The sequence below is a fragment of the Telopea speciosissima genome, chromosome 5 (assembly GCF_018873765.1).
Source record: "Telopea speciosissima isolate NSW1024214 ecotype Mountain lineage chromosome 5, Tspe_v1, whole genome shotgun sequence".
Lineage (NCBI taxonomy): Eukaryota > Viridiplantae > Streptophyta > Magnoliopsida > Proteales > Proteaceae > Telopea > Telopea speciosissima.
The window spans coordinates 16,206,085-16,231,469 of NC_057920.1; the positions used below are offsets into that span (position 1 = coordinate 16,206,085).

Sequence of the window (25,385 nt, forward strand, 5' to 3'; positions counted from 1 at the left end):
ACGAATGACTGAAACGACGAGACAAGAAGAGAAGGGAAAACAGTCTCCGCGCTTGGCTTTGTTTTGCAACTTATACGGCCGTTAGGGTCTTTCTTGGCTGACGCGATATCGCAAAACAATGGGATTTATGGTAGGGACGGCTAGGATCACTCAAATGAAGCTGACGCAAACGGTTAGATCCTAATCGTGCAATGAATCTCTTTCCAACTCAGATGAAATTATTATAAAGATGATAAAGAAATGTATATTTACCTGAATCTTTTTTAGTAAGAAATTAGGGTGGTAATGTGTAGTCCAGGCGTCCAACAGGCCTGGAGGCCCTGGACTCATGTTTGGGTGGGCCTGGGCCCTTAAGAATTGTCCTGTGCAGTGCTGGAGCAAGCAAGGGTACTCTACATGCTCTCACATTGATTATTTATTTCTTTTTTTATATATAGAAAAAAAAAAGAAAAAAAAAGAAAAAAAAAAGAGAAAAGTTACTTGTGCCCTCCGCCCAGACAAAAGGGAGGCAAAATTATAACCCCGGCCCCATGAAATTACTGCCATGTTGATGCTACCACATGTGCTCCCATTGACCCTGCTTGCTCATAGGGGCCATGCTCCCAGACAAAGAACTCTAGTCTTAAAAAAATCAATATAATATGTCTTGGGCTCAAAGAACCTTTTCTCATACTTTTAACACAATTAACAAATGCGGGTTAGGGTCGAGGCAATACAATATGAAAATGAATAAAACAAGGTCCAACCAACATGACCCACATTGGCTCCTGAATTAGAAGGTAATGGCAGATCTATTAATCCATGGCTCGACCATTGGATACCAACCTCCCCCCCTTCGGCTGCCTCATTTCCTCTCCAACGAGACGCTCCCTCTATAGTTGAGGATTTCATTGATACTTCTCGAAGGGTTTGGAAAAGAGCTTTAGTCTTTCATTGGTGGCCACCGGAAGTGGCTATGCAAATCATCTCTATTCCAATTCCTTTATTTCCGGTAGAGGATAAATATGTTTGGATCGCTACATCCTTTGGTGAGTTCTCGGTTGCATCGGCCTATAGCATAAGCATCAGAGGTCAGCAACAGTCGTCTCAAAAATATTGGCTCAAAATTTGGCATCTACCCACCATCCCTAAGACCCAGCATCTCATTTGGAAGGCGCTTCACAATAGGCTACCCTTACCTGATATCCTCATTCACAAAGTTCTCAACATCCCTCAATCATGCAACCTTTGTCAAGCTCCGAGGCAAACGATCGCCATTTGTTCAAGGACTATCCTTTTACAAATCATATTTGGCATCAGGCAGGGATGACACAACTTCTTGGAAACCACTCCTTTCTAGACTCGTTGGCTTCTCTTCTTCAAGCCCAGAATAACTCCGACAGAGATACTATTCTGAAGACAGCACTCTTCTATAGCATCCTATGGAATGTGTGGATTAGTTACTGGGACTTTACATTCAGGCAAATACCTTTCAACACTAATGGTATTCTTCTCAGAGCCATCACATCAGCTAAGGAGATGATCCGGCACTTTCAATTTCATACTCAACATCCCACAAGATTTATCACTTGGATCAGACCTCATGATCCTTATCTCAAAATCAACATTGATGGTGCTAGCAAGGGCAATCCGGGGATGGCAGGTATTGGAGGGCTCTGTCGCAACTCACACGCTCAAGTTCTTTATGGCTTTTCGAAGGGCATTGGTTGGAATTATGCCTTGGTGGCAGAAACTCTCACAGCTAGAAAAGCAATGATTATGGCCCTTTCACACAATTCACGGTTCATCATTATTGAGAGTGACAACCTCTTACTCATCAATCTATTGAAAGGTCAAGACATGGCGGTACCATGGAGGATTTCAACTATTCTGTCTGATTGTATTTCTCTTGTCTCTCTCTTTCAAGGCATTCACTTTTTGCATGTTTTTCAGCAGGCCAACTGTGTGGTTGACTCCTTGGCCACTAAGGCTGTGGATTCTCAACAATCCGAATCTTGGTCTTTCTCCCCACCCCCCCTTTCTTTCTCCATTGTTATTTGCGGATTTCTCGGGAACTCTTTTTACCCGATAATATAATGCTTTTATAAAAAATAAAAATAAAAATCAATGAAAATGAAGGAAAAGCAAAACAAAAAAACAAGGTGAAGGTTTGGATGATTTGAGTTTAGACATTACTGTGTCATTATTTGTTCTGCCTTTATAGTATAAAATAAAAAATGTCGTAGGTATTATTCCAGGAGTTCTACCCAACCACCAAAACAAATGGATTAAGAGATTCTAGCCTCGCCAAGGGTGAAAAAAAACTTGGTCCAGAAAACACCCACATAAAAAAAGTTTCGTTCTCATTTTTTCATTTTAATTCATTTCACCCGTGTTTCTTTGTGAGTTTCAGAAATATCCCCATTCATAGTTCCGAGATCCACTCTATGAATTGAAAGGTCCAATCGTGATCGGACGGTCATCGTAATAGGAGAGAGTTGGCGATAAGATTATACTTGATTGGAGGGATAATCATAATGATTGAAGTATGTGATAGTCTCTCATCAAAAAAAAAAAAAAGTATATGATAGTCATTCTTTGATAAATTATCACTATGAGTCACACTCAATAGAATTTGATCCATCATTTTTTCTGTCGTTAAAGTGAAGCCGTAACAAGGTAGCTGTATTGGAAGGTGCGGCTGAATCACCTCCTTTTTTAGGGAGAACTAATGTTTGTTGGGTATTTTGGTTTGACACTGCTGCACACCCAAAAATAAGCGAGCTATGTCTGAGCTAACCTCAAGCTCGAAGACGTAATAATGAGAAGTATAGGGTTTTGTCACCTCTCCAACTATTTCTCCACTAGGTATGAAGGGTAGGATCTTAATTTGATCCTACCCTTCCTTCCTCTAGTAATTGCCTCTTTAAAAAAATATTAAAAAATCTAAATAATACTTTAGACCATTCAAAGGGCATCACCCAAATAAATATTAAAACAAACAAGTTGAAACGCCTAACGAAAGAAAAAGGCAAAAAAACCTTACAAACCTAGAATGAAAAACTATACAGAGCCACTTGTCTATTACAAATGTGGATGAATAGATCATTTTCCAAAATTGGCGTTACATGAAACAAAATATTGATAATTTAGAAATGTCAAAAGATCTATATTAATTACACAATCTTTTTCTCTCATAATCTGAGTTAGACAGACAGGTCTCTCACAAAGAACTTTAACTAATAAGTGGCGATAAGATTCCTTCATTCTCATCTCAGAATGATTCTATAAATGAACAAGTCAAATTGTATTTACGAAGAGGATCATGCTAGTGCAAAAGCTATAAACGTTGTAATCCAACTGGGAGAACTCTTGGACTTAGTAAAATGAGCTAGAAATCTAGAATTTCAAATTCAGCAAGATTTCATTCCCTCCAAGTTTTTTTGAAATACTACAAAGAATAAAGTCTCCTAAACAAACTGTCAAGGCACTCTAGAAGGTATCATTCCAACTAAATATTTTGAAAAAAACAACCAAAAATCTCCAAACATCAAATGGATCGAGATTGATAATTAATTACAATAAAGGCATATGTGTCAAAACCTCTTATGTCATAATTAGAGATATTAATCAAACCTTAATTATAGGTACCATCTTTTTAACACTAATCTATCCGTTTAGTGTCAATACAAATGGTTTAATTACTAATATTTTAGGATAAATATTTATATTTGAATTATGCTATATACCAACAGAGAGAAAAGTAAATCTTTTCAAACAAATAATCTAGTCTAAAACTCAACAAGAAACAAAATATATTTTCTTCAATAAGATCTTACATACCAATGAATTGAAGAACAATTACAAAATCCGACATTACAAAAGAACATTAAAAAAATTCCAACAACATCTTGAGTATCAAATATATAGTCAAACTTCCTTATGAGAGATTTAGATGAAAGGAACATTTTTATAAAAGCCTGTTCGATTCAAATGAACCAAAAATCATTAAATTATTACAAAAAAAATAGAAACAAATAGATACAAAACTATATGGTTCCCGATTCGGTTAGATTTGAAGTTGGTGAATACAAGTAAAATAAAATGAAAAAAAAACCTATATAAAACTTTTAATTGATGTATTTGATTGGAAGTAGATTTGATATAAAGTAATATGAAAATATATGGAAACCACAACAAAGAATTAGGATTTAGGAGAAGAAAAAAATTTGCAAGCCTATTTGGATTGAAAACTAGAGAAATATGTTCAGATACAATATATAGCATTCTCTTTGACCTAGTTACATGACTTTTATAGGTAACAACTATAAAAGCTTTCTTCCTGTTTTCGTTTTAATTTTATTCACTTCATTACAAATCTAACATACAGCACCTTGTTTTTGTCCCTCTCAAACTCAGGAAGCTGGAGCATTGATGAATCCATGGTCCGAGTCTTAAGCTGAGCAACAAAACCGCGATTAGTTCATGGTAAAATTAGCTGACATTTACATTAAAAAGAGAAGCAAGAAAGGATAGGGAAAAATTTAGTGACCCCTAGGATATATACATGTAAGAGCACTTGAACAGGATGGCTATATAAACATGTGAACAGTATGGTTATACACAAGTCCAGAAGAATTATGATTCAAACTGGAATTCCTTGGGAGAGTAATAAAACAATCATCAATTCATCATATAAAAGATGGATGCAAACTTCCAACCAATTTTACAGACAAGGAAACTGCAATCAGAACCCCAGCAGCTACATAAGGCGAGTTCCATGTTGAACCGAATTTGTTATCCTTCTATCTTCCAAAGTCTCTAAGATAGGTTCCAGAAGGCCATGGAAACCTGTACTCAAAACACAACAACAGTGCTTGAATTCAAGGTACTGAGGAATCATCTTCAATTTACATGTGGGGCTGACTTCAACATCCTTTCATCTTCGAGAAGTGCATATGGATCAATGTATGGCGGCGGTGATGTGGGTGTTTTGCTTGCATCTTGTACAAAACTTGGACCAAAATACTGCACGCGGACCCAGAACCAGCAAGTCAAAAGAATATCAGATCAATAATAAAGTTCTAATTGTTTTGTTATATTACTGATTTTCTCTCATTTTTTTTCTTCTGTTCCTTTTAAATTTGGGTGGGAATATCATAAGCTGGAATTAAAGACCAAACTTGCAGTCATAAAAACAACTTCAACCACCTGAGTTGACAAAGTCACTCACAGCGTTCATTAAACAACATGAGAGATGTTTAATGAACAGATAGATTCTAACATTCTAATGCTACTTCAGAAAAAAAAAATATTTCCATTTTAATGAACTCAGTTCCAGATCCAACAACCCAATTGATGTTGGCCATCAACGACTCAAGAATGACCGCGCCATAATCTGTATCCAACTCAAATTCAATCTCATAAAGATAGATTTGGATTTACCTATATCAAGATCAGATATGGAGTTTTCAAGGGAAAAAAAACTATTTAAGTATTTAAATATGAGCTATCTACACAAATTATGGGCAGAACTGCAATATGCCCTAATGAGTCATAGGGACAAAAGCAATCAGCTGCAAAGCAATTAGAGCAAAAGGATGCATGCCAATCTTCAAAAGGGCTGGGATTTCCTTGAAATTGATGGCTGAGCAATCTTCCATGAATGCCTTTGGCTAGTATCCTTGCCAATAATAACATTTTTCAAATGTGATGTTCCTGAAGACAAATCTTTTGATATTTGGACATGCATAATTATTCATGACTATGCATAACCTGCAAAGTTTTGAATGTTGAATTCATAACAGATTCTAGGCTTGAAACCCACTCATGGCATTATTTTACCTCTTAGTTTATAACTGCTAAAGATTGGATCCACTGCTCTCAGATCAAATTCAGATGTTATAGATACATAATTGATTTCAACTTGGGAAACTTCAAATAATTTACCTAAGTTGCATAAACTATTGAGGAAACACCTTATAGCTGATGAAAAGATGTTTAGACAGAATAAGTAAAATGGTACGGGAGGGAACTTACAAGGTAAAGAGCAGAAAAGAATGCGACTGTCACAAGTATCAGTGGCCAAAATCCCAAGAAGAATGTCCCCCCAATTGTTAGGAGGAGTTTAGCTCTTGGAATCAAACCCTGATTGAAAGAAGCAGGTACATATATAAGAGTCTAATCACTAATGTAGCTGAATCCCACCACCACCATGATTGACTGAATTGAACAGATCAAACATAAGTTCATGAATGCTGATTTTATAAATTATTTGGAGAACAAATCACTTTTCAGAAAATTGATGCTATCAAAACTACACAATCCTCTAAGGGGAAGCAACAATAGTGTGAGGATTATTAATGTAACATAACCATACATGAACTTGAATTTCTGATATGGCAAATGTCACAATCTACAAAACCATAAATAAATATTAAGTGACAAGAAATATGAAATTTCAATTTAATTTTTATAGTTTACTTGGAAAAAAAAGGTAAAGAGAACTGCCAATCATTCAAGTCAAAGCATACAGAGATCATATTACTGTACAAGTTAAAGGAAATTCTTCCACATGGTAGGCATTCAGAAAATGTGCGCAATTTTGCAAAATATTCTAGATCATGTTGTTTAGGATAGGTGAAGCAGCATGAAAAGCAAACAGACAAATTGTAGTTTAGAGCTGGTCTTCCTATGAATGTGCTTCATATGATTATTATGACCTCTTTGCTCAAATTCTAGTTTAGAGCTGCTCTCCCTGCAATGCTATTTTTAATTCATGACATGGTTGCATTTATTATCAACTAGCAGTTTCATGGATGTATTCAAGTATCAGAAGGGAATAGGAAAAGAAAACAATATCATATACTATAATTCTATAAATTACTCTAATGGCCTAAGGGTGTATAACACATGAACATGTGTTACTTCCACATGTCTTAATTTATAACACTAGATATCAACATTTAGGACCAGTTGAAGTGAAGCTTGGAGACACACTTATTTAAAGAGTGGTTTCTGTCTTTCAGATGGTAATGTACCAGAATAATCTGCTGAATAAAGCAACCAAAGAAAAGCCAACCAAAAACAGAAGTTCAGAACCATCATTTGACATAATAAACATTATAAGAACATCCACTGCCAAACCTATGCTTCAAACAAATCATAAATTCTGAAATAGAGGTAGGGAAGAGATTTCAACCTCAAGACCTTCACTGTTTAATGCCATTGAACGCTCTCTCTGGTTGGATAGGCTTTTCTCGAAATCTGGTAAGACCGCATTTCTCTTTGAGAAACCTCTGCTATCTTCCTCCAATTTTATCTCCTCATCTAGTCCATACGAGCTTCTATTGCTGTCTTCAAGCAGTGAAGTAGGGGTCATCCCCCTTCTCCTCAGTTCTTTCATGAACAATGATTCTGGAGGTTCGTCACCTGAAAACCACTCATAAAAGACCACCATAAACAGATGGATTCGATTGATGCTGAAAATTTTTAAAAGTGAAATGACATAAGCAACAACTAGGAAGAAAAAAAAACTCCAGAAACAGTAGCTACTTCATACTAATTCAATGATTGAAGCAGAAGGCACCCAGAGTTCTCCCCACCAATTTGATGTCAAACAGAGTATTTTGTTAGCACCAGAAGCAAAAGTGAAACTAGACTATCTAGTCAACAACCTTCAAAGCAGGCTAAGAAAATGAAAACATAACCACACTACAACTGACTCGAAAGGGTGGTTGTATTGAATAAATCCATAGCCACTTCATCATCCTATTATAAGAACCAAACTGCCTTTAAATACCAAGAAGGGTGAACCAACCCCCAGCCTCATAAATAATAAACTTGGAAACACTCTAATGATGATATAGAGACTTGAACAAAAAATTATAATATTTTTATCATGTGTAAAACTGTGCAATCATGTCTCAGCTTCATACCACTCTCAAAACTGTACAACTCAACTCAACTGAGCCTTACCCAAATTAATTGGTAAAAAAAGAAATGGTTTATACAGATCTCTTTCTGTGATCATCAAGTTATTAGCATTATATTCTAATCAACTGAGCTAATAACTCTGTATATAACTTCAAAAAGCAACATAAGAAAATTATTTTTTCCTATATCCCACATAAACATCTCATGGTTGCGTAACTTTGCTACTTCTCCAGTGATTACCTAAGAGCTGTATTAGAAACAAATTGCAACTTTAAAGGTTATATACATCACAAGAAGTTTTTTTTCCCAATTTTTCGTGAACATTGGTCTTCATCAAAGTGGGTCTTTGCTATTCTCAAAAAGCAACTGGCTACACTTCAACATACTTCAGTCGTTGAAAAAGAGTTGGGGAATCTTATAACCATAAAAAAAATAAGATCCAGGTTGTAGCACCTAACAGGATTTCAGATATGGTGCAACTTTTAAATTGATGTAATGAGCTTCGAAAGTCTCTGAAACTTGTGAAACCCTACGAATAAAGTGGAAATAGATTTTCAAATATTTGTCATTAGTGAGCAACTTGCCTCTTCTTTCTAGCTACAGTGGTGACGGTGCAATAGCTATATTCATTAAAAACCAGTGTTCTGAGAATTGGCCATGACTAGAACCTGGTGCTCCAGTCACCAAAACAGGCAAAATTCCCACCCACCCTCCCCCCCCCCCCCAAAAAAAAAGAAAAAAGAAGGTGCCTTGTCTTCTCAAACGATTCTATCGACCCGTTGACCAATTGGTTTTCAGTGGGTCTGTAAGGTTCGTTGACTTCCTGAACCAGTCAACCCCAACTCATTCCCTAAGAATGGTTGAAGACCAATTCTCTAAGAGTTACAGGCATCTGCCCTTTCTTTTTTGCAGATTCATGCTTCTGAAACTTTAGACTAGCACTCGTAATAGCATTACAACCATAAGATTCCTCAAAGTAGTATCATAGAAATGCCCAGTGTAAATCACTTGAGTAGGCCCCCAGCGATAGGAAATTATGAATGTCAGAAATACTTCCAAGCCATCCAATAAATTCCAAAAAATTGGCAGTTATGTTACAAATTACAATGGGATATTATAACATAAACTTCTGTAACTCCTTCACATGGAAAACAGAATGTACTCCATTTTTAAATTCAAACAAAGTCTTTAATAAATAATTAAAAATAAAAAAAAAAAGCTTCTTCCTCTCCAACAAGAGTAGAGGACGATGGGCAGCAATTAGCATGAAATTATGCGAGGTTTTGAAAGGAATACAACAATTTACACTTCGGAAACTGAAACTCAGCAGCACTACCACTACGGCACGACAAGCTTTCTAAATAATAACATTAAAAAGCAGTGACATGAAAAATGTGCCTATGACAACCACCTCTTTACTTAAATGGGAAGCAGAAGCTCAAAAGAATTAGAATTTAGAACTCATACTGATCATTAATAGAAAAGGGAGGATATATGGTAAGAGTATAAAAGGGCGAACGAACTTACTATTGCTTTCGCTCTCGCCGTCCTGGAGTCGGCAACATACCCTATATGCTCTATGAATCAAAACATTTGAGACCCGACGATTCTGTAGTTTCAAAATCTTCCTCTGTGTAAACGAAAGTTGAGAATCCGAGCAAAACCAACCGATTTTCCTGCCGGAATCTGCTCGGAAACCTAGCAAAGGACATAAGCTCGATTTGATAATCTGTAAAGAAGCCATTATACTCTCTTGAGATCAATTGGAGACGAATACCATTACGATTACGAAAGTTTTAACGGAAGATAAAGCAAAAAAATGTAAAGAAGAAGAAAAATGATTTTATGTGGGTAGATTTTTTTTTCATTTTTCTGGCTGACAGACACCCGGCGAGAGTATTTTATGAATTGAATGAACCTCTGGAGTTACACTGCAAATTTTTTAACGAAGCCATTCGTGGCCACAAGTTGCAATTAAAAGTTCTAAGTATCGGTATCATATCGCCCGATAGTTTTGTTAGTCATCGAAACCAATATTGTATCGATAGCACGGTAAAGACAAGGGATAAAATTATAAAAAAAAATTCAATTTTTAAGGAAATTCAGGAATAATTTTTAAATGATACAGTCAATCCAGGCCAATTTTGGTTCTGTAGGTTACTGATACCTGTTCTAATACCGTGCACTACAACCATGCTTGTGAGAATCAAAATTGATCTATCCTCATCTGTCCTTAATAACCGTTACAAGGGCTGTTAAGTTGTGATATCATCAGGTTAATTATCTTTTAAATACAATTCTGCCATTTTTAATGGATGAAGTACGTATTATACTCTTTCAAATAAAAGAACCAAACACCCCTCCTTCCTCAACCAAATACTTCGACCGTATAACACACCTCTATTATCGTTTGCATTCTGGTGTCAACCAACGAGTACTAAAGATGCCCTGCAACTCTGTATACATGTGAATGTAAGTGGATAAAACATTCTCTGCAAGGATCGAATTGTTCGAACTGAAATCTCTTGTTTTTTGGGTGAATGAGATCAAAACTGCTTTATGTAATGAAGATTGATCTTTTGGTTGGATCTAAGATTCCAAATAACACATGCATGAAAGAGATCTCATTATATGTTGTTATGTTGTAGGAAGGATCCTGTGAAAAAGACTCATATTGTTCCCTCTGATGCTCTTTTTATCCCAACGTTTACTATCATGGAATTGTCTACTAAGCTGATATAGGAGATCATCACCAGATTCTACTTCCCAACCATCCAAGTTTTGACGTATAAGTGTAATTTTATAAATTGAGATTCTTTGGAGCGATGGAAGGCCTACTTATACGGATTTTTCTCCTCTCAGGTTCCCTCATTTTGGAGGTTCTTGTAAGTATCCATCTAGAATCGTGACATGTGGCATTAATTGATCTAACGGTCACAATTTAAAATAAATTTTTTAAGTTGTTATCTAACCCTAGTTAACCAAATCCATACCCTGACCCTAATTAACCTAATCACACCCCTAACCTAACCCTGGTTTACAAAATCATTTTACCTGACGATGGTAAAAAAGGGTTTTGAAACTTGAATCGTTTTTTGATTTTGATTTTCACTCCTTCCCGTTCTCGCATGGCCGTTGCCGGAGAGGTGAAGCAGCAGCGTTGAAGCACGAGGGTTGAAGCACGGCATCTCTCTATGACCCTTCCCTAACCCTGGTTCTCTCTCTCTCTCAAAATCAAAATCGTTTTTTGATTTTTACCATGAACGACCGCCCTAACCCTGGTTCTCGCATGGCCGTTGCTGGAGAAGAGATTATTGCTTACATCCCCACTAATCGGTTGCATAAATAAGTTAATACGATTTAATAGTCTTCTCCTTCAACTATAGGACAATCATGGTCACGGTGCAATGCCTTCACTTTGTGAGGAAGAAGATACATCTAGCAAATCCTTGTGGGAACACATTTGGAAAGTTTTTTGGTTTGGCTATTTATATTATCTTAATGGATTCTCTCAATGAAGAATCTGATCAGGCCCAAGGAAAAAAAAATAGTTCCATTTTCTCCACTCTGATTATGCAGACAAAAAAAAAATTACATTTATCAAATCCTTCTCATAGTACTCTTTTTTTTTTGAGAACTGTTTCGATGAGTTTTCACCAAAGGTGGGTTACACAACTCCTGGTTGATATCCATCCAAACAGTAGTAACTTTGCGGATTGCAGTGACTCTGCTGCAGTGAAAAACTAAATTCAGAGTTTCCCCCAAACTGTGACTCTGTGTGTACCTTCTCATGTCTCAAACGAGTTGTTCTTACTGTTATTCTGTTTCACGAAAACGCTGGAAACTGGAAGAGACAAACCAAATTGAAATCTCAACTCTTGAGCTTTAATGGAAAATTCCAATCTCTGCTCTATTCACATCGGCATTGGTTGATGAATAAATGAATAAACCTCAGAATCTCAGACACATAAAAATCAAATATTTATTCGAGTTTCAGCTTCAATGGATAACCAATACATAATAATAATATTAAAAAAAAAAACCCTATCTTTCTCCAGTTGCCATGAACGAACAAACAGGAGAGGTTGCCATAAAAATCCGAGTTCACCAGAGCCCAGATCTCAAAACAAAGTGCACGCCAGAGTTGTGCTTCAACCTCTTTTTCCCGTGCTTCAACTTCGATGCTTCACCTTCCTTCTCTCCAGCAACGGCAAGGAGCACTACTTCGCTTTCCTCCTCTCCGGCAACGGCATTAGCGAGAAACTTTATCAAATGAAAAATCCCTTTTTTGAATCGACAGGTTTGGGTTTGGTAACATATGCCGCTTCATGGTATCGTAGGTTAGAGTTATACTTCAACTTCAGGCTTTCAACACCGTGCATCAACAACCTCTTCTCCGGCAACAGCCATGTGAGAACCAGGGTTAGGGCAGTCGTTCATGGTAAAAATAAAAAACGATTTTGATTTTGAGAGAGAGAGAGAGAACCAGGGTTAGGGAAGGGGCACAGAGAGACAGAGAGACGTCGTGCTTCAACCCCCGTGCTTCAAGAACCAGGCTAGGGAAGGAGTAAAAATCAAAAAATGATTCAACTTTCAAAACCCCTTCTTTACCTTCGTCAGATTTGGTAAACCAGAGTTAGGTTAGGGGTGTGATTAGGTTAACCAGGGTAAGGGTATGGGTCGTTAACTGGAAAATTATCACCTCCAGTTTGCTGACCGGCCCAGTTCCCCAATTCCTCTAATAGGGGGATGGTGGATCCCACCCGAGCAGAGTGTTTGGGCATGGGTAGAGAAGTCATTTCAGCCCCCCTTTGTTAGAGGAACTGGGAAACTGGGCCAGGCAGCCAACTGGAGGTGATAAAGATTCGTCGTTAACTAGGGTTGGATAACAACTTAAAAAATTTATTTTAAATTGTGACCGTTAGATCAACTAATGCCACATGTCACGATTCTAGATGGGTATTTACAGGAACCTACAGACGAAGGAACCTGAGAGGAGAAAAATCCTACCTATACCACATACCACAGATTTTTCCTTCCCAAATCTAATGCAGGATCCATCACTAGGTTTGAATACAATCAACTCAATGGAGCTAGCGGACACCTTTAGGACGTGTTTGGTTGAAGGTGTCGTAGGAGTCGGATTCTTAAATTGGATCGGGTTCTTAAGAATCTGGTTCATGTGGATTTGGATTCTGATAAAAAACCTGTTTGGTTACCCAATATCTCTTAGGTGGAATTCAGCTGAAAAACTGTTTGGTTGCTCTGGTTCTATCAGGTGAAATCCGGCTGAATCCATATGTAAGATTGTTTGGTTACCCTAAGTCTGTCAATTGGATTCTACTTGAATTTTGTCTGGAAAAATATTTTAATTGGTGTTATGTTACTCCAACAAAGCAAAACTCATAGTACGGGCATTTTCAAACAACAAAGATCTCTGCATATGGTTAAAAAATCCATATCCATTTAATTTAAGTACATACATATAAATTTTTTGTGAAATTTCAAAGATGTCATTAAATTTGGGTTCTTGTGTGGATTAATGTCATAACTGACTATGCTATGAACAGTTAAATAAAAAAGGCCTTGGCGGATTCGAACCACCATCCCTGGAACATGCGCATGTTCCAAGTGCTCTACCAATTTGAGCTAAAGACCCACCAAGTGGAACTTGGAATTTACAAATAACTAAAATAAAAGAAAAAACTAACAAAAAACTTGGAGATTCCTGGAGAACCAGCAAATTATATTGGTTAAAGACTCATCTTATACTCAAAGGCTAAAAACTTACTGGTAAGGTGGAGTTTCTGACTTTCAGCTTCCCCAATGAATTAGAAGAAGACAATAGATGTGATACCAGGGGAATGAGACAGTAGTAGTAAGTAATGTAGTAATGGAGGGCAGAATAGGAATACTGAATTAGAACCAGATCAGCAGGTCTGATCAATTCTCATTGAGTTCCTCCTTTAGGAGTTGTTCAAAAATTGGAGAGGAAAGGGTATCCACCAATGAAATCAACCTACAGAACCTCAACCAATTTAAGGAGGGAGTAGTGTGGTAATTGATGCTTGCCAGGAGATCTCAGAAAAATTAGAGGAAAGCATGGTTTGAGCTTCTTATGCTTTCAAGTTCCATTGAAGCAATGGTCTTGAGCTTCTCAGAAAGCAGAAAAACAGAAAGCATGGTTTACTGCTTTCAGTTCAGTTGCACCATCCATAGAAGGCAAGTTACCATCAGTTGCACCATCTAAACATGATTCAAGGGAGTTAGGAGCAAATCTCAGATAAGGCATATGTGCTTTTGTTTTTGCCCCTAATGAATTTCCAATAAAGTAAAGTCTCAAAGGAGGATTTATATTTTGGGATTTGTTTTAGTGCATGTACTTGTCTCAATAATTTTGTTGTGGTTCTTAGGTGGCCGGACACTTGTAGGTTCTCAGGTGTGCAAGTCATAAAGGATGGAAGATTTGATTTGGTTCAAACGATTCCAACGGTAAGAATGGAGTGTTGGGCTGGTTTTTTTTTTTTTTTTTTTTTTTTAAATTATTTATGTTTTAGTGAAAAGAGTAATTTAGTCAAATGCATTTTTGAGGTTATCACAGTTCGATAATAGGTACCGGTTGTAATTTCGATTCTCACTAGGGTGTCTTAATATATTGAAAAACATCAAGGGGTGATGGCACTGATAATTTCCCTTTCAAATATTATGTTGGAATTCTGCATGAATTAATTTTCATTTATTATTGGGATGAGCTTCTAGCTCAGTTGCAAGCGACTAGACCGTTGGATCTAAGAATATGTTGCTGCTTCTACCCCCCATGACTCCTTGTGGGTTCCTGTCTAACCCTTGATGTGGCGCGTAGCATAAAAAATTTCATTTATTATATTTCAATTTTACCCTTGAATTGTACATAAATACGTCAATTCTCATAATTAACCAAAAAAATAACTCAATGTTCACTCATGGTTCCAACCATGGTAAGGGCCGGAACGATAATAATAAGGGAATGGATATGTACAACAATTAAACGAATTATACCGTAATAATATTTTTCAAAGATCTGGCAAAATAAAGTATGTACGTAATGCTACAACACGTGTTTAATATGGTATCTTTGTAAAAATCTGGAAATAAAAAATACGAGTTTAATCCGGTATTCAAAATGAACTAAAACTGGTTGTTTGCAACTAAATTCTGATCTCCCATGATTTCATGAACACTTAAATCTAATCTGGGTTTTCAATTTGAAAGAGTTCACATTCTTCTGAATTTCTAATCTAATATTAATTAAGTTTAACCCTTGAAAATGGTAAGAGGGAGTTGGAAGGAAGCAAAATGAGAATGAACAAAACAAGCTCTTTTAGAATCAACTTTTTTTTTTTTGGGTGGGGGTAAATAGAATCAAGCTTATGAGAGGTCATATATGTTAAGTGCAAACCGTCTTTTCCAAAGAATGGTCTCCTAAAAAATCACATCTTTACCTATCAGTCCAAAGTGAGCCAGCTCATAAGCAGCTGAATTTCAAGTCCGAAGGGCATGCCTTCTTGTGTGTAAGTATTCACCAACTAGAGACTGGTTCCTAGTATCGGTGTAATGAATAGTTGAAATCTGTTTCCGTATCCGTGTCCATATTAGTTTAGCATTATCCGAATCCATCCAAAAGCTAAACGGATGCGGATACGGATAGGCTATAGCTATCCGAAAAGCTATATTTACATGTAGAAGGATAAAATATCCGATCCGTATCCATGTCCGTATCCGTCCGATAGCTAATCTGATGCGAATGCGGATATAGCACTAACCAAACCGAATCCGATCCATTTACATCCCTAGTTCCTAGATCATCTAATCGGACCTTTATCCGCTGCTGTGCATTGCAGCGCTGTTGCGCCGCACGATGGCACAGCAGCGGATAAAAATTCCATCTAATCCCACCAACTGTGGTACAGGTCTTAAATATTGGAAAGTTAGGCTGACTACCTCCAGATTACAAGTACTGATGAGAACAATGTATTGGCTAAAACAAGGACCTTTATCCGCACACATGGCCGCTGCTGCGCCGCACGATGGCACAGCAGCGCTGCAGTGCACAGCAGCAGATAAAAATTCCTAAAACAATTGGAGTTCTTCATGAAATTGATTTGACTTCCCTTCCCTTTACTTGCAACCAGATGAAGCCTTAGTGAGCTAAGCTAAGCTTGAGTAGGATACACCAAAAAATAAAAAAAGCTAAGCTACGATAAAATTCAAAACCAATACAGAGCACTAGCAGTCTAGCACAATATAAAGTATCTAACGCAGAAATCAATAAGTTACTGATTGAAACCAAAGTATTTGAAGATTTATTCAGACCTATACAGAGCACAAGCCCAATTCGAAGTACTCAATTATTTTGTCTGTATGAATCATCAATGCCTACCTTCTTCTGTATAGAGCATCTAAACTCTAACAATGCACCTGACTCAACCATGTGAAACCAATGCATGGAGCAAGAGAGGGGGAAAAAAGAATAGAAAAACAACATAAGTGGTACAAAATGTGAACAGTGAGGGGAAAAAAGCTATAGATGGACACTTAGGCTGGTGCAGCTTTAGAAATTAGAGGTCGGAGACAACATATGAATTATAAGCTTGCAAATTTTTGGTAACTCATGTCAAAACCTCATTCTTTTATCTTCACAAGTGGGAACCATATTAACATGTCATGGAGCTTGCTCGGTCTTCCTTAAAACCTTTTTTGGCTAGATCCTCCAAAATGAATTGACATGCAGAAAAGGGCAAACTAAAAGTGTATTCAATTAGCTGATTTAAAAATGCTGCAGAAGGGCAATGTATGGAATAATATTCATAGAAGGAATGCAAAATTTTCAAGTACAACATAGAGACTAAATGTGTTGAAGAAAGTAGTGAACACCATGTTCTCAAATTTATAGGTTCATTGTATGAGGATTCATGGCTACATATGTTGTGAAAGACTGAAATTTAACACTTTTGGTAAGGCTGTAAGCTCCTAAATGCACTGAAAATTACACTACCACCACAAGCACATCCAAGATGGTAAGCTCTCTACTTATACAGTATGGCATTGCTCCATCACTCGTGGAAATACAAAATACATACCAATACAGGTGAGTGAACAAACAGAAGCACTACACTATAGTTCTCACCAGAATCGATTGGAATACAGCAGGGCTTGAACAAATTGTGTCAACATCTGAGACAACCAATACCACATCTCCCTCTTTCACCATCTGCCTTGTCTTCATGAGTTCAAAAGTTTCCGCAATGTTCTTTTCCATGTTATCTGATAGTTCAACATGGAGGGGGATAACCCCCCAATGCAAATTAAGAGCCTTCCTGGTGCTGCTTTTGTCGGTGAATGCAAATATTGGAGGATTTGGACGGTTGCGTGACAGAAGAGATGCCATATATCCATGTTTAGTGTATACAAATATTGCATCTACCCCAAGTTTATTTGCTGCAAAAATAGAGTAAGCATGAGAATATTACAAAATAAGTTTTTCCCCAACTCCATAAATTTGTGGAATTTGAAAATTTAGAGAACACACAGTCAACTAGTGAGTCTCAATCAGTGAGTTGCTCAGCTGTTTTCCAAGTTGGCCCAACATTCTAAACCACGAGAAGAAACTCAATTGAAAATATTTAAAACTTAAGAAAAGAACAGCAAGGGCTACAAAGAAAGAAATATATTAATAGACCAGTAAATTAAGGAGAAAATAAACAGGAGCAAGGGAATAGCATAAGTCTGCTCTAAAACCTTTCTACTATTTTTGTGAAAATTTTTGGTTCCAGAACTCTAGATCTACTATCAGTACCTTCAACAACATAAATGAAAAAGAATAGTGTATGCTTCCGTGACTTTATATAATGTACACATATCTATATGGAGATGGTAGACACTTGGAACATTTGCTCCGATCAACTGCAATACCATTAGCAAGCTGTAAGTGTTCCCCAAAACAAGAATATCCTGGCTTTCGTGGGAATGTTCCACTATCTGCAGCAAGCAATGTCTTAAAATTTTATATTTGGTTTACCATATTACAAATCAAATGAACCCACTCTTGCTTGAAAATGCTGGCAGATCTATTATTCATGCAGCAGCATGCCTCATCTTATGTTTCCACCAAAAACTTATTTGAAACAACCATCCATAGCAACTAAAACCTGCTTCATCTGCCACAATCAGCTCTTTACAAAGTTCTTACTGGAATCAAACTAAAATTAAAACTTTGACTCATTGAAAGTATTAGGCACTATAGTGTAAGCAAGTCATCCTTCACTTATTATGTCAAAAAGACTGGTATTAGTGCCAAATTTGTCTGTTGCTATATCAAAAAACAATTAACCATTAACGTTCAATTTCAAACAGCAACATCTTCATGACTAAAAGAGATGAGAGAGAGAGAGAGATGGAGAAAGAATAACAAGAAGAAGACATACCCATTTCCACAGCAGAATTGCAGATCTGCTCCGCAATCCGGTCAGGCAAAGACAATCCAAGTTGAGGCAGTGAGAGAAGGCTTTGTCGATTTTCTTCACGACCCCATAGTTCCATTCGACCACTAGCCACTCTCAAGACGGAAAGAGCCTTCTCTCCAAATAACCCAATTGCTGACTCTCCAGATAACATCAAGCCATCAGTATATTGCCTTACTGCCTCTGAAACATCTGCAACCTTGTTACAACAAAAGCAAGTCGCAATTAGAAAGAAGAAAATGAAAGCTTCCTCATGTTCACTTTTAATTGACATCCCACTTGAAAAGCTTCATATGATTTCATCTAACAGTGGAAATGGGAATCATCATAAACACCATGACAAGCAGTTAAAAACAAAAACAAAAAAATCAGACAACAAGTTATAAATAATACACAAAATTATTCACTGATAAATATAGGGGGATACCTTGAGACTGTAGGGTCAACTACCAAGAGGATCACAAAATTTAATTGAACCTCATGGCATAAGAAGCTCCTTAAAGAAGAGAAATGAAATAAGAGATACCATGTGCTGTAATGCAACTGGGATGGGGTCCGCTAGATAGCTGAACCCTGGGACCTCACATTGCTCATAAATGAACTGTACCCTTTTTTGTAAATTCTTTTAAGATTCTGAAGCTTCTCATGACAAAACCTTGATGATGTAAAGTACCAAAGGATAAATTTAAAAAGATGTTATTATATAAAGCCTGAACTGTATGAAACTAAAGCCTATTGATCCCTCTTCTTTTTCTATACATCATTCGTCCTTTTGCATTGTGCATGTTCATCTTTACATTTATAGTTCATTTTGGGATTTTAACTTCTTTGAGAGAGAAATAGGCACCCTGCATGTAACCAAAAACTCTCAGTCCCTACTCTCTAGTTTATAATCTTAAAACTTCTTTTAATTTCAAGCCCTGTTTCACATTAAGATTAGGGTTCAATAAGAAGCATTCTCAAGAAACAACCTGCTGCAGTGAATGCGCTCCATGGCCAGGAATGGGAGGGGAGTTTAGTCCCACATCGGTCGGGTAGCGTGAAGGCTCTCCACCCTAAATCTCGGGCTTTTGGGTTGGACACCATTACAACCACTCACTTGGATATTATTTCTATTTAACTATGATCATCAATAAAAGATAAGATCTTTGCTTTTTTGGCACAGATGAGGTTAGTTCCCCCATCTGGCTGCCACTTCTGCACTATGGACGGCTGATTTTATTTATATATATATATTTATTTATTTATTTATGTTCCATTCTGAAAACTTTGGATAAATGGGGTGTCTTTTGGATTTGGCCATGAACCAAAGTTGATGGCTGATCTCAATCATATAGGATATACAACGACAACGACAACGACAACATAGCCTTTTCCCAACTAAATGGGGTCTGCTACATGGATCCTTGTTCTCCAATCAGATCTGTTCAACGTCATACAAGAAACGAAACCTAAGCTATTCATGTCTTTCCTCACTACTTCACTAAGGGTTAATTTAGGCCTGCCCCTGGCTCTTTTAGTTCCTTCAATCTAAATCAAATCACTCCTTCGAACTGGAGCATCCCAAGGCCTCCATTGGACATGGCCATGCCACCTCAAATGACTCTCTCGTAGCTTATCACATATAGGGTCTACTCCCAACTCAGCTCTAATGTGCTCATCCACACATCCATCTCAGCATCCTCATCTCCACTACACTTAGTTTATCTATATGATGCTTCTTCACTGCCCAGCACTCTGCACCATACATCATAGGCAGGTTGCCTATGAAGGTTAACAGGACCTTAACGAGCAGCACATCGGCCTAGGTTAAAACCTTCAACACAATTATTCCCACCGTCATCTTGATTCTCGTTGAGTCTCAAACCGGCAATAGCGTCACGGATCTGTCGGAATCCCTGCTCCATCGCCTGCTGTTGAGTCTCCAATGCTGCCCAGAGAGCCTCTACTCCACGCTCAGCTCTGGTTGGGCGAGTTCCTTCTTCTCCGCCGTTAGACATACTAGATGCTGAAAAACTCTGATACCAATTGACGCAATAGGAAGTATGGGGGCTAGATCTCATTATAGTGCTCACGACCTTGGAATCCTCAAGGTAAAGAAAACCCTAATTCCAACGGGGAAGAAAAGTAAATAAAGCAATTTCATTCATAAACTTCAAGATACCTTATTTCGACTAAAACGACCCTTATATAAAAAGGTTGGATTACAAAGGAAAGGAAACCTAAACAGAATAGGAAATGAACTAAAATAGGAAACTTAATGTCTGAAATTGCGCACAAAATTTCGGAGGCTGCGTAGACCCCTAAAATGTGTGAATTTGGCATTCATTGCACAACCTATAGAACACTAGATGACCTTTCCAAAAACGTATTATGGCTCCCGTAACTCCATCCTAACGAAAAGTTATGGCCCTCGGATGTTGAACTGGAAAATTAATATTTTCGACCAGATTGGGTAGTCTACTGCCGGTCCAGCCGATCCAGGAATTCTTGTAAAATTTTCTCTACATCACTCTCTCACTCAAGGCCAAAGCCAAATAGAGGGTAAGGTTTTTTCCCCCTTCTTTTTTTTTGGTTGTTTCTCTTTTAGAAATCAAAGAAAATACACAGGTACCTGAGTGAATAGAACGAAAAATGAAACTTATGATTTTTCTGACTTTTCCAGATCGTTTTACTTTATTATTTTTCTTATTTGTTGTATTTTTAAAATCAATATTTAGGATGCCACCCTCCCTGGGACATCCAGAACGGCAGGACATATGACGATCCTCTGGACCGTTCTGTCTCATTTCTAACAATATTGATTGCATCTAGACCCCAAATACAGAAGTACAGACACATAACAGTCTCATTGAAACCTTCCCATGGTTAATTTGAATTGATAATATATCCTCATGCTGGATTTCTGTTCCGGCTAGTTGGCAACAGAAAAGGCTACAATGAAGCAGTAATTCATATTGAGAATGTAAAACATGATTTCTTCATATAGTCAATTACTTCTGGATTTCTCCATATAGTTGATTATTTCTGTCTTAATGAGGAATGTATTCCAGAGTACCTCAGCACGTGTCGGGGTTGGATATTCAACCATTGACTCGAGAAGTTGAGAAGCTATGATCACTGGCTTATTTAGTTGCCTACAAACATGAGTTATCTCTTCTTGGACTGTCGGAATCTGTTCAAGTGGAATTTCCACACCAAGATCACCACGTGCCACCATGATTCCATCAGAGGCTTCTACAATACTCTCCAAATTCTCAAGAGACTCCAAGCTTTCAATCTTGGCCAAAACTTTTGTGAACCTGTGAAAAGGATAAAACTTTCTTTATCTGAATGTTCAATAAATCAAAATGACATTTATACAAGCACTGAAAATCCATGTAATAAATGTACAACATAGATGAAGCTGCTCACCTGAATAAGACAATATCTGACATTAAAGGGATAGGAAAACATTGGTCAATTCACAATAGTGATTGTTGGGATTAATTACTGCACGAATTGGATCCTTTAGAATCCAACTGCAATACAAATTTTCCCATATTTACGGTTTAAAAACCAAGAATCGGACATGGGAATGCTCTCTATTGATTACGATTCAAATCAGATCAGAATTGGTCCGAACCCTAGAAATTTGAATCAGGAAGAAGAAGCAAAGATTTCCTAAAATATGTGAATTTTTTAAATTCAAAAGACTTGTGGATCTTAATACGAGAGGTAGTTTCGTTAATTTTCTCCTATTTAACTGACTGAAAGAAAGAAAAAAATGGCCAAAAAAAAAAAACCAAAGATCAAAGGACCTTCATGACCAATTCCAAAACAAATTGCAGGAATCGGTAAGTATCGGAATTGGAATTGGCCTATTCCAACTCAAATCTGCCAATTTCACCGATTCCAATCCTATTTCTGACACAATGTCAAGGGGTAATATGCTCAGACAAAAGAAGTTATGCAGGCTATAGGCATCACATATTCACATTACAAGAAAAAAAAGAAGATAAGGAATAGCTTAATATGAAAGAAAAAAATAGGTTTCTGCAATACAAAACAAAAATAGTCTACAGAGTTCATCTAAAGTAAAGGTCAAGGGAAACACAGACACAAATACAAATATGATAAAAACCAAGAAAATAGCAAAGCCTTGGTAAAGAATGGAAAGAACTCTATATCTTACATTAGATTAAATCAAATTGAGTTTAACATGTCTTCACAAATCACAATATAAAATTACTTACAGTATAGAACCAAAAAATATATATTCCTCCACATAAACTGCTAATATGGACAAGTTCATATTACCTTATCTAGAACAAAGAATGATGTTGCTTAAATGAAATTCATGAAAACCAGTATTTTGAGTTAGTATTTTTCCTTACTCTGATGATTTTGTGGCGAGGTATCTCTTTAATTGTTTGATATCATTAGGATCCTTTACAAATGACAAGGCAATAAAGTCGATTCCTTCGGATATCCCAAACTCGACATCAGCCCAATCCTATCAATCATACAGGATAGATTTAATAATGGTTCTAGGAAAAGAAAAACAATTAAACATTTTAGAATTGATATAACGGAAGAAAAGCCGAAATAAATCAGATATCAAAATTAGTAAAATTTATGGTGGTGGGGGAAAAAGCTACATAGATGTAATCCTTGACAATAATATAGCTGGGCAACACAAGGAAGTAGAATCATCCAATAAGAGAAGAAGGATTCCCTGCTACTGCCTATAGATTTCTAAGAAGTGATTAATTTAAAAATGATGACATCTTCACTTTGCAGTGTACAATAAGTGATTCTCCAATAGTGTTATAAAAAGTTTTGAAATGTAAAAAATCCCAACAGATTAAATCATACAGAACAAAATTGTGACTATGGCATGCCCAAGGCAAAGCTAAACTGTAGCTCTCTTTATGTTTTATTTAACCCAATTAGGTGTTCAAATTTCTTTGACAAAGAATGCAACTCAGACCATTGCATGTAAATAAATTATGTAGTCTTTTGTTTTTGGGGTGGGGGTGGGGCAACAAAAATGAGATCAAGGCAATAGAATGTGTCTAGGAGAATTTCTCTTTAGCTATCAAAAGGAAAATAGATCAAGTATTATAGTTAGTTGGCAAACAAAAAAGCAATGTTCATGAAATAATATACTCAGTTCATTAATACTATATAAAACCTCAAAAGCAAGAACAAGGACCATAAGAATTGTCATGTTTGATATGTTACATAATTAATCAGGCTGCTGAACACTAAAAAAATTCCATTACAGAAACAAGATTCTATCAAGCGTGACCTTTGGTGATAGGGTAGGAAGCCCATACTGCCTCCCCACAAGTTTTCCATCTCTCCAAAAACTCAACTTTGCCCGGGGTAGGAGAAGGCCGGGGTCTATGCACCTGCAGCGCAGATCATTTCCAACCTTCTCAATAACTTCAAAGCTTGCCATTCCTCCATCAATGACAATCTCATCACCAATAGTTATACCTGGCAGGCATTCATTTGAAATAAACCAAACAAGCAAAACTGTTAATCCAGAGTTAAGAGAAAGAGAGAAAGAGAGAGAGGAAACTTTGCAAGTGGATAGCATGTTTCATTGCCCATTCACAAAATAGTTATCCAAAGTCAATTTGAACTTGTTCCAGACTTCATACCTTCAGAAAATCCTTCATAATTGGCTTTAACTGTAAGTGGACGAGATCCCTCAAATTTTTGAGTGGTAAACAACCAGATCGACCCATCCTATCGATCCAACATTCAGCAACGGAAAGAAATTTCCAATGAAAAGCGCATTTTTATAACATATAAACAGTGCACAAATCTATGCGAATATCAAATAGTCATTCAACGTAGAATTGAAGAAGCCGGCCAATGCATATTTTTTTTCCTAAAAACTAATACTGATAGATAATAAAACAAGTCCAAGAATATTGCGTGAAAATGTACCTCAGCTTTGACAGAAGAATCGGCCCCATGATCAACCATATGCATCTGAAGACCTTCGATGTCAATCATCAAAGAAATGCAAAACCCCTTTTCTTCGTTCAGCCTTTTAATATTCCGAATTACATCCCGATGCCACTCCTGCGTATTGTGACACATGTTAAGCCTTGCAACATTCATCCCTCCCAACGCCAGTCTTTCCAACTTCTCTAAACTGCAGCAAGCCGGACCGATTGTACACACGAGCTTAGTCTTCCGCAGACCCATAAACCCCTTCTCCTTCAACTCTACCTCAGACACCAAATCAAATCCTAAAGGTGATTCCACGAGTTCAGGAGAACGAGTCACATTCCCCAAATCAACCTGCATCGTTGATCGAACCGACAACAAAGTCCTAACCCTAGATTTTGCTAGACGAGGTGGGGTTTTAGGAAGAAGAACTGAAGCACCAAAATACTGGTTCTTGAAGGGAACATCATTCTGCTTCTTAGAGAAGATCTCACGAGACAGAAGGATGGAATCGCCCACAGCAGCCATTGAGATTGCGCACTATGTTACAACAACTTCACAGTGCTGTTGCTGATACGGGTAGAAAGCAAGAGACAGTGATCAGGGCTTGAGCGATGGATTATGAGAACAGATCGTTCCACAACATTGACCTGTTCGGCTGTTCTTTGGTTGGGATCTTCGCCCCCAATCGCCCGTGGAAGACGAATCGATGTTTACGAGGGCAGCCGCGAGTGTTGGATCGAACAGATGTAGGGTTTAGATTGACATGTTCAGGTTTTCATTTCTCAGACTTTCTCAACTACTATTGCGCGGCTTTAAATATTTGAAAATAGTAATGTTGAAAAGGCGGGGAGCCATGGCCAGCTGGCCAATTGGTCATTACTCATTAGTATCAATTAGAACCACAAGGCAGGATACTTAGTGGCTCTAGGGGTCAGCTGGCCAGGTCCGGTCAGTTTCGGACGGATGGGCCTAACTGGTCCCTACCAATTTAAGGTTCCCTCATTTTCATCCCCTTTAGGT

General features: G+C 37.3%; 2 protein-coding genes across 3 annotated transcripts; both read right to left on the bottom strand.

The window, feature by feature from the left end:
* Window positions 1-4,543: 4,543 nt before the first annotated feature.
* LOC122662312 lies at window positions 4,544-9,730 on the bottom strand. Of its 2 annotated transcripts, XM_043857907.1 has the most exons (4): window positions 9,442-9,730; window positions 7,181-7,410; window positions 6,019-6,126; window positions 4,544-5,007 (listed from the first exon to the last, which is right to left on the bottom strand). In XM_043857907.1, exons 1-4 carry the CDS (start codon window positions 9,656-9,658, stop codon window positions 4,885-4,887), a joined length of 678 nt encoding a protein of 225 aa, XP_043713842.1. In that variant the 5' UTR covers window positions 9,659-9,730; the 3' UTR covers window positions 4,544-4,884. The 2 variants fall into 2 exon arrangements, with proteins under 2 accessions (XP_043713842.1, XP_043713843.1); XM_043857908.1 differs by lacking the exon at window positions 6,019-6,126.
* Window positions 9,731-16,811: 7,081 nt separating this feature from the next.
* LOC122662067 (pyruvate kinase isozyme A, chloroplastic-like) lies at window positions 16,812-25,122 on the bottom strand. The gene is made up of 7 exons (XM_043857628.1): window positions 24,357-25,122; window positions 24,065-24,152; window positions 23,707-23,897; window positions 22,790-22,908; window positions 21,472-21,715; window positions 18,378-18,612; window positions 16,812-17,391 (listed from the first exon to the last, which is right to left on the bottom strand). Exons 1-7 carry the CDS (start codon window positions 24,888-24,890, stop codon window positions 17,063-17,065), a joined length of 1,740 nt encoding a protein of 579 aa, XP_043713563.1. The 5' UTR covers window positions 24,891-25,122; the 3' UTR covers window positions 16,812-17,062.
* Between the last annotated feature and the right edge of the window lie 263 nt (window positions 25,123-25,385).

Coding starts and splice junctions, on each gene's coding strand:
- LOC122662312 (XM_043857907.1), bottom strand. CDS start 9,658: ATGGCTTCTTTACAGATTATCAAATCGAGCTTATGTCCTTTGCTAGGT. Junction 6,127..7,180: donor TAAACAGTGAAGGTCTTGAG/GTTGAAATCTCT, acceptor TCTTTCAATCAG/GGTTTGATTCCAAGAGCTAA. Junction 5,008..6,018: donor TCTTTTCTGCTCTTTACCTT/GTAAGTTCCCTC, acceptor GTCCGCGTGCAG/TATTTTGGTCCAAGTTTTGT.
- LOC122662067 (XM_043857628.1), bottom strand. CDS start 24,890: ATGGCTGCTGTGGGCGATTCCATCCTTCTGTCTCGTGAGATCTTCTCT. Junction 23,898..24,064: donor TTATGAAGGATTTTCTGAAG/GTATGAAGTCTG, acceptor AATGCCTGCCAG/GTATAACTATTGGTGATGAG. Junction 22,909..23,706: donor TTCCTACCCTATCACCAAAG/GTCACGCTTGAT, acceptor TATGATTGATAG/GATTGGGCTGATGTCGAGTT.